Below are 13765 nucleotides of genomic sequence, written 5' to 3'. Positions count from 1 at the left end.
GTATCCATCTGTACAGGCGCATTCAGTCTTAGTAAAATCTGTGCTCTCAAACCAGCACTTCTGTGATGGGTAAATTTACTCTTTGCTTTAACTGCGAAATTAAAACGTGAACATCTAGTTTGGCATCCCTGAACTATGTTTCAGACTGATACAAAACGAAATTGTGTTGCTGATGTTGCTAGTTGGTGAGCAGTTTTCTTCCCCTTCACCTACAGAAATCATGAACAACAGGGAATATTCTGGGGAGTCTGAATCACACATCCACTTCTGATTATAACCATTCCTTTGCTGCTTACTCTTTCATTTGTCAAATGTGGCTGCAGCTGCACATAGACAATTCTGTAACACCATTCATAATTTTCAACTCAAATTTGTTTGTGTGTATGAAATTCAAAATCATTCTGCTCTAGCACAATGCTTTTAGTGGAGGAGAAAACCTGGGATCTTCAGCCAGCTCACCCACTAAACTTTGTTCACAAATCTCCCTGTATTCAGAGTAAATGACTCCCACAAATGGAATAGGGCCTAGACTCTGCCATAAAGGAGGACCTTTCCAGTTCTGGGATGTTGAAATACTATATGAATATACAATAAAATACTACCTCAAAAAGAGACTCCATGTTTGCTTATGTCGCGTTAGTCTTTTGTATTTGTTTCTACCACTGTTCTTTTGCCTCTAGGTTTTCAGAGCAATATAATTGACACCTCAATTCATTAACTGATGCATTTAAAGAAAATGGGGCTTCTGAGATGCTCAGTCAGGAAGCAAACAGTTCATGAACATAGAAATGATATTATCAACTACATGTCAGAGACCATTTTCAGTCTTACCTAAGGTATGTTAAGGAATACATAAAAATAATCTCTTCCATACTCAGCAAATACTAAAACAATATCTTAGAAAGGTTTTGGTTAGGTGTAGCCTTTTCCTCATACAAAGTATGTTTCTGTTCAGAATACTTTTTCAATAGAAAGCTTTATAATGCAGAATTTAAGAAAAAAAAACCAACCCAAAGTGTTAGGGCATTAATACTGCCTTAGTTTATATTCATTTAAGTCAGATTTCTCCATAAACTTTAAATGATTGGCTCCTTTCTATGTGTCCTGAGTAATAATAGTAGTATTGGGATATAAACTGGATTTCTAAAATGACACTCAAGTTTGAAAGTAATGAAACAGTTTTCAATATGAAACTTCTCCTAATAGATGATGTTTCATGTAATATATGTGTATCTGCATTCCAAGGAGGCATACATCAGCTTTTGATTAGTAAGATTCTTGGGATAAGACATCATACACAGGCAAAGTGTAAGAACAGGGAAGAAGGGGATGAACACAGTGGTAGCTGTACAGAAGAATAGGCCTTTGAGGAAAAGAATGTGTCTTTTGCGCTTTTTCTGCAGACTCTGTTTGTTGGTATTTTTTTGTTTGTTTGTTTGTTTGAATTTTTTTACTTTTACTTTTATGATGTTTTCTGTAAGTGTTCAATAGAAATGTTAACGTCAGACTCACCAGAGACAGTGTTTTTGAAAATGGTGTAAGAATTACTGATTGCAAAGATAAAAGCATGCTCCCCAAACACATATTTTTTTCCCTCCATGAATATTTTTCTTTATCAGTATGTGTTTTTGATTGCATATGGAGATTTGTAAACCAGCTATGTTTTTTACAAACAAACACTGTTTTCTAAAACACCTCTCCTGCCTTCCAGTTTATTTCAAAATTTAATTGAAAAGTTCTCTCCTAGGGGTTGGAAAAACTCTACATGTTTGTTGTGCTCTCACCCCTTGCACAGGAGCCTTGCTCCTCTTGCTCCTTTGTTAGTAGATGCCTTTCCATACTCTTTATGTTCCTTAGGCCTAACCCATTTTCTGCTGCAGGTTTTAGAAGTGCTGTTCTTGTCCTTTTCTGTGATTATCCAGCTAACAAAACAGGAAGCGAAGGAGAAGTATGGTTATCATGGATCACCCATTTAGTCGCTTTGTAACTTTTATTTTCCTTTCTTTCATTATCCTTTGTCCATCTTTCAGGTCTGAACTTTTGCCTCTCCTCTTTGTGTTCTACCTTCTCCAATTATTTGAGTCTTCAACTCTAATTATTTCAGCAACTACAAAGGCAGTATTAAGATAGAGTTCATAAAACTGAATTATACTTTCTATTCAGGAATTGGCAGTATATTTTACTTCTCAACACTGCAAGAGATGGAAAAATTAACAGAAACTGTGTTCTTATCTGATAATTCCTTCATGGGTCTTCAGACTCTGTCATAGCTTGAACACGTTGATAGATATATACAAAACAAGCAAAATCAAGGTGGATTGTCTCTGAAATATCTATGTAGAATTCTTTAGAACTGTAATAATAGATTATAAAGAAAGTCCATAACATTTCTTCAAAAGAAAATCCATAATATTGCTTCAAAGAAAAAGTAGCTTAAACTTGAATATTTTACTGAAATTGTCCTTTTTTTCGATTCAAGAAGTAAATGGTCTAAAACTATAATTATGTTGTTTTGAGCTGTAAACACATTAAAATGAGTTACTTTACATATGAAAGCCAAGACACAATCTGAACTATGCCTTGCTGAAGACCAGTAATGAATCTATTTTAATAACATGTAAGCACATATAAATACCCTCAGTGAAATCATATTTTTATGGAATTGTCCGTAATTTTAACTGACTAGGTTGAAAACTATCTACAGCTTCTTTCTAATATAGGGAAAAAAGAAAAACAAACATGGAATTTCAGTGAGTTTTCAAATGTCATGTTACACATTTTTTTACTCAGTTATGTTGATTTGTATCTATTTTAACCAGTGAGTTTTTCATTATTGCTAGCAAGTTAGCTATGATAACTGATGTGTCCATTTAGCTGTGCATAAAGACTGAACACTGTGCATTGAGTTCAGGCTGTGGTTTAGAAGGAAACTCGACATCCCTATATCCAAGCTAACTAGCATTAGTGCAGAATTCAGTGCTTATATTCCATCTGAACAGGATATGCTTTTAATGCAACATTGCAACAGTTCCTGAAGTATGGTTACTGAGCTATAGCTCACTATTAACTTAGGTGTCAGCTCTTGACAAAACTTACTTCTGCCCTTTGAATACTATGGTGGCATGTTCTCTATATGAGAACATGGTGGCATGACTTTACAGACAGATAGGAACAGCCTCACGCTTGCAGGCTCTTGTTCTCATGGGGGACTTCAACCACCCTGACATCTGTTGGAGGGACAGTACAGCCCGGCACAAGCAATCCAGGATGTTCCTCAGTTGTGTGGAAGACAACTTCCTTTTGCAAGTAATAGAGGAGCCGACAAGGAGAGGTGCCATGCTTGACCTTGTGCTCACCAACAGGGAAGGGCTCGTTGGAAATGTGATGCTCCAGGGCAGCCTTGGATGCAGAGATCACGAGATGGTTGAATTTGAGATCCTCAGGACAGTGAGAAGAGCGTGCAGCAAGCTCACTGACCTGGCCTTCAAGAGCGCAGACTTTAGCCTCTTCAGGAACCTGCTTAGTAAGGTTCTATGGGATACAGCCCTAGAGGGCAGGGGGGCCCAAGACTGTTGGTTGATATTCAAGGATCACCTACTACAAGCTCAGGAGTGTTGCATCCCAACTAGAAGGAAGTGCAGCAGGGAGGCCAGGAGACCTCCTTGGATGGATAAGGAGTTGCTGAGGAAACTTAGAGGGAAAAAAGAGGCTCATAAAAGGTAGAAGCAAGGACAGGTGGCCTGGGAAGAATACAGGGATGTTGTCCAGGAAGCTAGGGACCAGGTTAGGAAAGCTAAGGCCCAGTTAGAATTAAACTTGGCTAGGGATGTTAACAGGGATTCTATAGGTACACTGCAAATAAAAGACTAGGGGCAATGTGGCCCCTCTCCGGAAGCTATCAGGAGAACTGGCTACCCTGCTTTTGGAGAAGGCTGAGGTTCTTAATGATTTCTTTGCCTCAGTCTTCACTGGCAAATGCTCTGACCACACCACCCAAGTCTTGGAAGGCAGATGCAGGGACTGTGAGAATGAAGACAGGCCCATTGTAGGAGAGGATCTGGTTCAAGACGATCTTAGGAACCTGAATGTGCACAACAAGTTCATGGGACCTGATGAAATCCATTGGCGGGTCCTGAAGGAGCTGGTGAATGAAGTTGCTAAGCCGCTGGCCATCATATTTGAAAAATCATGGCAGTCAGGTGAAGTTCCCGATGAGTGGAAAAAGGCAAATATAACCCCCATGTTCAAGAAGAGAAAATGGATGATCCAGTGAATTACAGACCAGTCAGTCTCACCTCTGTGCCTGGCAAAATCTTGGGGCAGATTCTCCTGGAAGGCATGCTAAGGCACATGAAAAACAACAAGGTGCTTGGTGACAGCCAGCATGGCTTCCCTAAGGGGAAATCCTGCCTGACCAATTTGGTGGCCTTCTATGATGGGCTACAGAACTGATGGACAGGGGTAGAGCAGTTGATGTCATCTACCTGGACTTGTGCAAAGCATTTGATACTGTCCCGCACAACATCCTTGTCTCTAAATGGGTGTCGTGGTTTAAACCCAGTCAGGCAACTTGTTCACTCACTCCCAGTGAGTGGTGCCGGGCTGACAACAATCGAGGATCCCCTCTTCTTGCCCTCCCCCTGCTCCCGGAGGGCCGGAGAGTCAAAAAGAGTGCAACTCCCACAGGTTCAGATAAGAACAGTTTAGTAACTAAGGTATAACACAAATCACTACTGCTACCACCAAAGATAATAATGATAAAGGAAATAACAAGGGAAGAGAATACAACACCTCACCACCAGCCAACTGATAACTTGCCCCCCAGGCCCGACCAAGCACCGACCGATACCTCCTCCAACCCTGCAGTCTCACAGCCCTTCCGGCTCACTCCCAGTTACATCCTGGGCATTACGTGCTGTGGTATGGAATACCTCTTTGGCTAGCTGGGGTCAGGTGTCCTGTCTCTGCTTCCTCCTGGCTTCCCTTCCTCCCTGGCAGAGCATGAGGCTCACAAAGTCCTTGGCCAAACCAAAACATCATTGTTATCAGCTCTGTTCCCAGGCCGAAAGTCAAAACACTGCACTGCACCAGCTACCAAGGAGAAACATGACTGCTACTGCTGAACCCAGGACAATGGGAGAGACATCAATTTGAGAGGTGGACCACTCGGTGGATAAAGAACTGGCTGGATGGCTGCATGTAAAGAGTTGTGGTCAATGGCTCAATGTGCAGCTGGAGACCAGTAATGAGTGGTGTCCCTCAGGGATCGGTGTTGGGACCAGTCTTGTTCAACAACTTTGTCACTGACATGGACAGTGGGATTGAGTGCACCCTCAGCAAGTTTGCCGATGACACCAAGCTGTGTGGTTCGGTTGATACCCTGGAGGGAAGGAATGACATCCAGAGGGACCTTGACATGCTTGTGAGGTGGGCTGATGCCAACCTCATGAAGTTTAACCATGACAAGTGCAAGGTCCTACACCTGGGTCAGAGCAATCCCAGGCACAGCTACAGGTTGGGCAGAGAAGAGATTCAGAGCAGCCCTGCAGAGAAGGATTTGGGGGTGTCGGTCAATGAGAAACTGAACATGAGCTGGCTTCAGTGTGTGCTTGCAGTCCAGAAAACCAACCAGATCCCGGGCTGCATCAAAAGGAGCGTGACCAGCAGGTCGAAGGAGGTGATCCTGCCACTCTACTCTGTTCTCATGAGACCTCACTTGGAGTATTGTGTGCAGTTCTGGTGTCCTCAACATACAAAGGACATGGAACTGTTGGAACAAATCCAGAGGAGGGCCACGAGGATGATCAGGGGACTGGAGCACCTCCCCTATGAAGACAGGCTGAGAAAGTTGGGGCTGTTCAGCCTGGAGAAGGCTGCGTGGAGACCTCATAGCAGCCTTCCGGTATCTGAAGGGGGCCTAAAGGGATGCTGTGGAGGGACTCTTCATTAGGGACTGTAGTGATAGGACAAGGGGTAATGGGTTAAAACTTAAACAGGGGAAGTTTAGATTGGATATAAGGAAGAAGTTCTTTACTGTAAGAGTGGTGAGGCACTGGAATGGGTTGCCCAGGGAAGTTGTGAATGCTCCATCCCTGGCGGTGTTCAAGACCAGGTTGCACAGAGCCTTGGGTGAGATGGTTTAGTGTGAGGTGTCCCTGCCCATGGCATAGGGGTTGGAGCTAGATGATCTTAAGGTCCTTTCCAACTCTAACTATTTTATGATTCTATGATTCTATGTTGAGAACAGTCATGGGACTTGCCTTCATGTTTGTGGTTTTCTCTTTGCAGGAGTATTAGGATGAGCAAGTAGAGACATTTGGTAGTGGAACTTCAGCTAGGAATGGTATTGGGTTTGATTTTCTCTCTTAGGCTCTGAGACTGTCTTATGGAAATTATTGCTTCTAATGAATTAAGAATTTTGAAGCCAACCAAAGTCACTCATGGATTCAATGTTGTAAAATGATAACTATGAAGAAAGTAACAGGTCCCCCCCTTTAATTTTTGCATTCAAACAAATATAAAGGGTAAGTTATGAACTCACCAGAGGCATTTGGGGGATAAGGAAGGATGAAGGTTTAAGGATTACCTAAGGATTACCTATTACATTAGCTTAAAATGAATTTAAAATTCCATAAACCAGTAGCTTGATTCAAATCTGAGATTTGAAAGACAATATCCTGTAAGTACTGTAAGCAATGGGCATTAGTATGGAGAAACTTAGAGAACTGTACTTTTTAGTAATATAGAAGATTTATCAGCTCTTCCACCACTTACAGATCAGAGAGCTCTGGTGGCACTCGCCAGTATATGGTTCTAGCCCTTTGTCCTATAGAAATAAGAACAAGTATTTTATATTTTTATCAGAATATATGAGATAAATTATCTTTGAGAAATAGAGGATCTTTTCTGGATCCTCTGGATCCAGAGGGATCTTTCTGGACCCGAGGATCCAGAAAGATCCTGGGGTCTTTCTGGACCAGAGGATCTTTCGAGGTCCCATCCAACCTGGACTATTCTATGATTCTATAAACTTCTTAATCTAATGAATTAACAGCATGAGAGAATTTCCTCCTGTGTCCCAGAGGATCAGTTGTCTTGTGTTAGCAATGGGTTGTTGCTGTGTCCCTTCAGATATGAACTAGCTCTATACATTTGATGTGCAATTTGGGGGGCAAGGTTCACATGGTTTGGCAGTGAACATCACCTTATTCTGCAAACAAACCCAGTGAAGTGGGTGCCACTACATCTATAAGTACCTGGTCATCAATAACATCAAGAAGGAGCTACTTCAAAATTTGCCCTCAACAGTGATGACTCTGTGTATTTCATACCTATTTTTACCCCCTCTACTGTACTCTGCTTTGCATTGCTTATGAATCCTTCTTCTTCAATTCATTCTTTACTTTTGCAGTTAGTGGCAAAACTCTGGTGTTGCCTTAATGATGTCAGGATATCGATCCGGTCTGACTTACTTACAGTCTTAAAGGGCTTCTGAGTGTCTTTAACAAAACAGCAATCTTACCAAATTTGTGAAAATAGGGTTGGCTATCTTTAAAACTTGTGTGCTGTTATAGCTACATGATTAAATGATGTGGAAAATTTTAAGAGGAGATAATCTTGCTCTCTATTCTGTCAGTGTAAAAAACTACAGGGCCTATATCCTCCATATATTATTTGTTGGAGATTGAGTTGTTATTATCACTTAAAAGTCATGATGGCACAGTGATTGCTTAAGCAAAAGGTGGCACATTCTTGGTAGGAGAGAAATGTAATCTGTTCTTGATGTTCTGATTGAGTGTAAATATTATTCATGGCACATAGCTGACTCCTCTTCCCTAGTGGTTTTATGGCTTGGGCTTCATTGGTCTTCTATTGCTGAGCTACATAATTTCCTAAATATATCATCTGTATTGGAAGTACTTAACAAATTCTGGATTGACAGAGTATATGGATCAGTGAAGCTGGAAACCATTTATCTCTAAAATTATGTAAACATATTCTTCCCACCGTGCCTACTTTAGTTGTTATGCTTGGGTCATAGCATATACACTACAGGCTTCTGTGGTTATTTTTCTGAAAATACTTAATATTTTATTAGGTATCCCTAAGGAGGAGAAGCCATTGGAAGGACTCTCAGATTCCCTTTCTATCTTGACAAGTACATGAGTGGATATTCAGTGGCAATTACAAACTCAGAGGGCAGGAAAGGGTCACAGCTTATGTTCAAAATGCCAGGCTTATCCCAGCCTTGTGCAAACATTACTGGTGTACCATTTGCAAAACTGTCTTTCATGAGACCTAATTTATATGGAATGCCTTTGTGTGGCATTTCTAACCCCACTTCAGATGCCATTTCATCACGTACCCCTTGAAGGAGATGTCCTTACATCATAACTGGTCAGTCTGGAAAAAATGTACATTTTGTCCTGAAATGCACAATCTAGAAACACTAAAACAGTTTACAAAAGGGATTTCCAACTTCCAGCATAAATTCCAAAAATGAATTGTGGGCAGAGTTTTGATGGCTTGAGTCAGAGCTAGGAGCTGGAAGGCACAACATTGGAATGCAATACTTCCCTGTTTTGGAGCCCACGAGAATAGCTGGGAGGTATTACAACACAGAGGCAAATCAGAGTATTATTTACTATTTATTTGGTATTTCTGTTATGCCTTCTTTGCAAGAATCTCAGACAACTTCATAGCTAATGATTGCACATCAAAATATTCCTGCCTTCAAGTAGGCCTTGAAACTCACTGCATAAACGATGTCAAGGCTGGTTAGTTACTCATTGCAAAACACCCTCTGAATGCTGAAAAGTATATGCATTTTATCTACACCTATTAGTATATACGGATTTTGTTTTTAAAAGTTCTGTGTGTAATGTGGCTGCTTTAACAGATTTTAAGATGTGTCTTCCAGGAACAGTGCTTGACTTACTCAGAGTAATGCTATTTATTTAATGAAATTGCTTATGATTTACATTGGTGTGAGACTGGAATCTGGGCCTTGATCTTTTTAATGCAAATTTACCCATTCTGTTAGATAAGAGATGAAAGGAGACCATTATGTTCTTCAGTCATTTCCTGAAGCAAAATCATTGTATTAGTTCTAGCAGTTAAGAGGTCCCTACTGCTGCAGTGAGCCCCAGAGATGAAACCTTGGGTTGGTGACCAAAGCTCTTACTGGATTTATTTCTGGGATGATGAGTGCCAATAACGACAGCAGTAATTTCAAACTTAAAAGTTAAGAATGTAAAATTTAAGACTATTATGTTTCTCTGGTGTTAGACTGAGCACTATGTGTTTAAACACACACATTCTTTTAATTCTAATCTTTTAATTTTATTCTCCTTTTATATCCACGCCTTGTTGTTGATCTGACAGTGGTGCAAATGAGAAGGTCACAGAGATCTCTCTGATGTAAAATCAAAGTGAATTCAAAAGCACGATGAAGATACTGGAGTAGTGTAAAACATAAAGTACATAAACATAACAAATAGCTGGCTTATACAAAAATATATCAAGTGCCAGATGTCTAGAACACTGCAAATTAACTGCTATGGCAGGAGAGCTAGCGGTGGTTTTCAGCATGGAAAAGCAGAACTCTATTACAGAGATCATAAAATAATCTCTCCCTTGATCTTTGGCTCCCTAAACCAGGAAAGGCAGAAAGAGCTTGCTCTGAACAATCATTTATCGGTGATGGATATGGCACTGCTTTGTCCAGTAAAATTGCTGATTTACTAATAGGAAAAAAATAAATCTTTTGTGATGGCACCAACCTTTCTAATCTGCTAAAGGAAATGCAAACAGATGGGTATCTCTGTGACTGTGAGTGATGAAACCAGTCTAGAGAAATACCAGTAGTGTCTGACAAGAGGTAATATTACAACATCCAGTAACATCAGCAGCATCTCCCATTAGGATATATTCATTTTCTTTGTGCCAAGAATATGACCAATGATACTGTATGGTTTGATTTAATAGATCTGCCTCTTCTAACAAAAAGGTAACAGGTATTTTATACAAATGTGAAATGTGCCCAGGGAAGCTTGGACAGCTTTAAAGTCCTTACACTTTCCTCTTTATTGGAACTCCAGCAAAATTAAGGGACTTCATGGATTTTGAAGAGAGAGAAACAGGTTTTTTTTTTTTTTTGTTTCTGATACAAGAATGTGTTTTTAAAAATAATAATTTTCATTTATATATCAAACTCCATACCAGCTTTGATACTGATAATGTTTTTCCTTAAGACTAACCTGATGTACTTCAAGAACAATTGCAACTACGTCTGGTTAATTTAAACAGTACAGAATACTGATACAAACCAGGTAAAGCACTTATTAGTGAGAATAGAATGAGGCCCTGCTTTCTTGGCAGAGCAGGTAAATACAGCTCAGAAACTTATTTGTGGAGTTACACAGTTTGCAGTAATTCAGCTACATCAAAAAATTAATACCTGTCACATATCAATGCTGAGGAAATGGTACTTTGCTGATTATAAATCAAATTTGAAGGACTTCTGCATGCAGCTCATCAAACATATAGTAAACAGTTATTTTCCGGCATATGTTTTCTGCTCAGTATGTTGTTGTTTCTTTATGAAAAAATACTTATCCTTTAATCCTTAAATCACAACAATTGAGTATAACTTCAGGACAAAAGTAGCCAATAAAAGTACAAAATAGGGATTATCAAGAGTATTTTCAGATTAAAATTACTGGAGTTAGAAAGAAGTGGCACATAATCTCAGGATTTTCACAAGCACCATAGTAAGCTGAAAGAGATTTGTTCTGTTTCATTTGAAGACTGATAGCATAAGTTACCAGGGATAGAAGCTATTATTCTAACAGGGAGGATTTACAATAATCATAATCCATAACTGTACATAAATTTAATTGAAAATCCAATATTTTTTTGTCTGAAATCTTTTAATCATTGATGCTACACAGTACTTCAACTAGCAAAGCACATGAGTAAAAGCTAAACTGATCATTTTGGTCATAAATTAGGACACTCATACAGCTGCAACAATTGCTTTAATTTCTAAATATTAAAACAAATGACTACTCTTGTTTCACCTTGAGGCACAAGATTCTCGTTGTTTATATTGTGATATAATTCACATGAGTGAATATAAGGTTCTGATGGAAGAACAACAAAAAATTCTCTTTATTTGCTCCCCAGAATGCTCAAATTGGTTGCATGGCTACATTTGCAGCATGAAGTCCTGGACTCAATTTGCGTATTTGAGAGGAAAACCAAATCCTCAGCCTCTGATATACTGCTTGCTTTTGAAAGAAGTATATATTATTTTCAGATCCTGATACGTGGGATATTTCTTAAAACTTGCCTGGAGCTGTGTATGACACTGTGAATCACAGTAAATGGCAACTACTATCTACGCTTCCCTTTTTTAGAACATAAACAAATTTATTGGTTAATGTTTATATAAGCATGATGTAAGTTTGTCTGATTTACTGTACCAATACTTACAGCTGTAGACTATCTGTTCTACTCAACAGCATTTAAATGCCCTTTAGGGTGTTCAACGCATATTCGATTATCCCATTAATGACAAGGTGTAGCTTTGGGCAAGAATAGAAACCTTAGTTTATTTATATGAACAATGATTTCTTCTTCTTCTCAACTGCTTTTACAGCTCCAAGTTACAGAAGAGTTGATAGCTGACTTAGTGTCTCTGACAGACTTTGTAATACTTTGTCCTCATTGCTAGAGAAAGAAAAAAGTTGGGTTTATTTTTGTGACCTTTAGATTCAGAGAACTGGCTAAAATCAATTTATAGTTCAAAGAGATTGGATGATACCTACAGTAAGCAGTAAAATTACTTTTGCTTTGATAGCATGCATTAAAATACAACACCAAGGGAACAGTCATTGATTTGGACACAGAATGGAAAGTAAAGGTGGGTTTGTCAAGTGTAGCAAGTTGGAAAATAATTTGAGAGGTTTCAAGCCAGTCTGTCTTAAATATTTAAGAAAAAGGTTTAGATGAAAACCAAGGAATCTGATCTAATAGCTACTGTTATTAAGGAATAAACATGAATTCTCTATGCAAATCACTCTATGCAGTAAAAAGGGGAAAACCATCCAGACTGTCCCTAGGGAACCATACGCTGAATTAGGAGAATTTCATTGCGGAAGATCAGGATCAGGTGACTGATCGGTGGTTGCTATGACATTGCCACTTTCTGCCTGAGGTCAGCACCCAGCTTTTCGTTCTTGCAGCAGAAGACCTCTTCTAATGATCAGGCCTCAGAGATTAATGAGACTACCTGAGTTTCAGAGCTCCTTAAGGAAGATTATTGCTCAGGCTATGAACAATACTGTTGAAATGCTTTAATTATCTGTTGCCTTTAGTTGTTGGTATAGTTGTTCTTGCATGAAACTTTGTTTATTATCATCTTCACAGTCACTTTGGGGAAAAAATGCCTTGCAGCAAAAGAATTAGGAACGAAGGAAAGCAGAGTGATACTCATGTTTTGAAATCCTATGCCAATGCTGTGGCAGAAGTATAGCTTTGGTGATTCATACCATCTGCTCCCTAGTGGCAAACAACATGGTTAGTCTATTGAATTTCGACTCTCAGAGCCAGGTAATACTGAAATAAGACCTGCCAACTGCTTGTCAGGCAAGAGTGAAAGAAGTTCACTTTTCAGTGATTGATTATAAAATATACTATGTTGTAATGCCATGTTAGTTTATATTTTCTTACAGCCTTTGTATGCAAAACCTTTTTAATATTCTAAAAATGAGAAAGTACCTGATCTGGGGACTTTGGTACAGGTTCAACCATTTCCGAAAAACCCAGCTGGACATCGTCCGCAGACATAGCCAATGTAAGGGGGTTTCCGATCAAAGCAGAATACTCCAGGAAAACATGGCCTGTTGGCACAGGTAGTAATATGTGACAGTTGTGCTGCATGGCCTAAAAGAGAAGGAAGTTCAAGCATGTTTATTTCTAATTTCTTATTTTATGTAAAATTAAACAGTGACTGCCTGAGTCCAGCTAAAGCTTTCTAACTGCTTTTATTATATGAAAGTCTAATTAATGCAAAATGTTCCCAAACCTTGAGCCAAACATGAGAATGTCCTGTAGGCACAGTGTAACAGAACAGCTGTTTCTCATTAAAGCAAGATTTATTAGTTCTCTAATTACATGTTTTCAAGTTAATTACTCAAAGTTGTTTGGCATTTATCATGGATAATATAGAAACTGTAATTTTCAGCATAAGTGAAAGATTAACTGAGTGAGAAATTGTATTATTCAACATCCTTTTGGTCTTTTAAAATTGGAAGGTAATCATCAAAACTTAGAGCATATACCTACCTTTAAAAACACACTAATACATATGTTTCTAATCTAGAAATCATCCTTAATGTGTCAAACCTTGTATGACAGAAGACTGTGTTAATTATCTTAGAACTACGTGCAGAAGTTAACACTGATAGTATATTTTATCACTTATGATGTCACTGACTAGCAAGTGTATATGAACTACCTGTGAAGTATTTAATAGTGTCAAGACAGAGAACAGATGATGAATAAAATCTTAATGATGGTTGTAGATCTTTTTTATTTGCCTCCAGTGAGGTCTCCATTATGATTCTCAAGAATCTTCATCTTGCACCTAATCTACAACATTATGATGGATACCTGCAAGAGGCAAGTTCTGTCTAGGTGTTGGCTGGCCTAGTACAGATTGGAAAAAAAGGAGTGAGAGTAATATAATCTTTGCTTTTAC

General features: G+C 39.0%; 1 protein-coding gene across 1 annotated transcript in view; it reads right to left on the bottom strand.

Annotated features, from left to right (window-relative positions):
- LOC134157804 (von Willebrand factor D and EGF domain-containing protein-like) overlaps window positions 1-13765 on the bottom strand; it is a 199922-nt gene that overhangs the window by 45382 nt on the left and 140775 nt on the right. Inside the window, 1 exon segment of the mRNA XM_062607159.1 lies at window positions 12784-12948. Within this exon segment, the coding sequence (XP_062463143.1) occupies window positions 12784-12948 (165 nt within the window).

The sequence above is a fragment of the Pezoporus occidentalis genome, unplaced genomic scaffold (genome assembly GCF_034315485.1).
Source record: "Pezoporus occidentalis ecotype Australia unplaced genomic scaffold, CSIRO_AGI_Poc_V1 ctg12, whole genome shotgun sequence".
Taxonomy (NCBI): Eukaryota; Metazoa; Chordata; class Aves; order Psittaciformes; family Psittacidae; genus Pezoporus; species Pezoporus occidentalis.
This window is presented reverse-complemented; position numbering and strand designations above follow the sequence as displayed.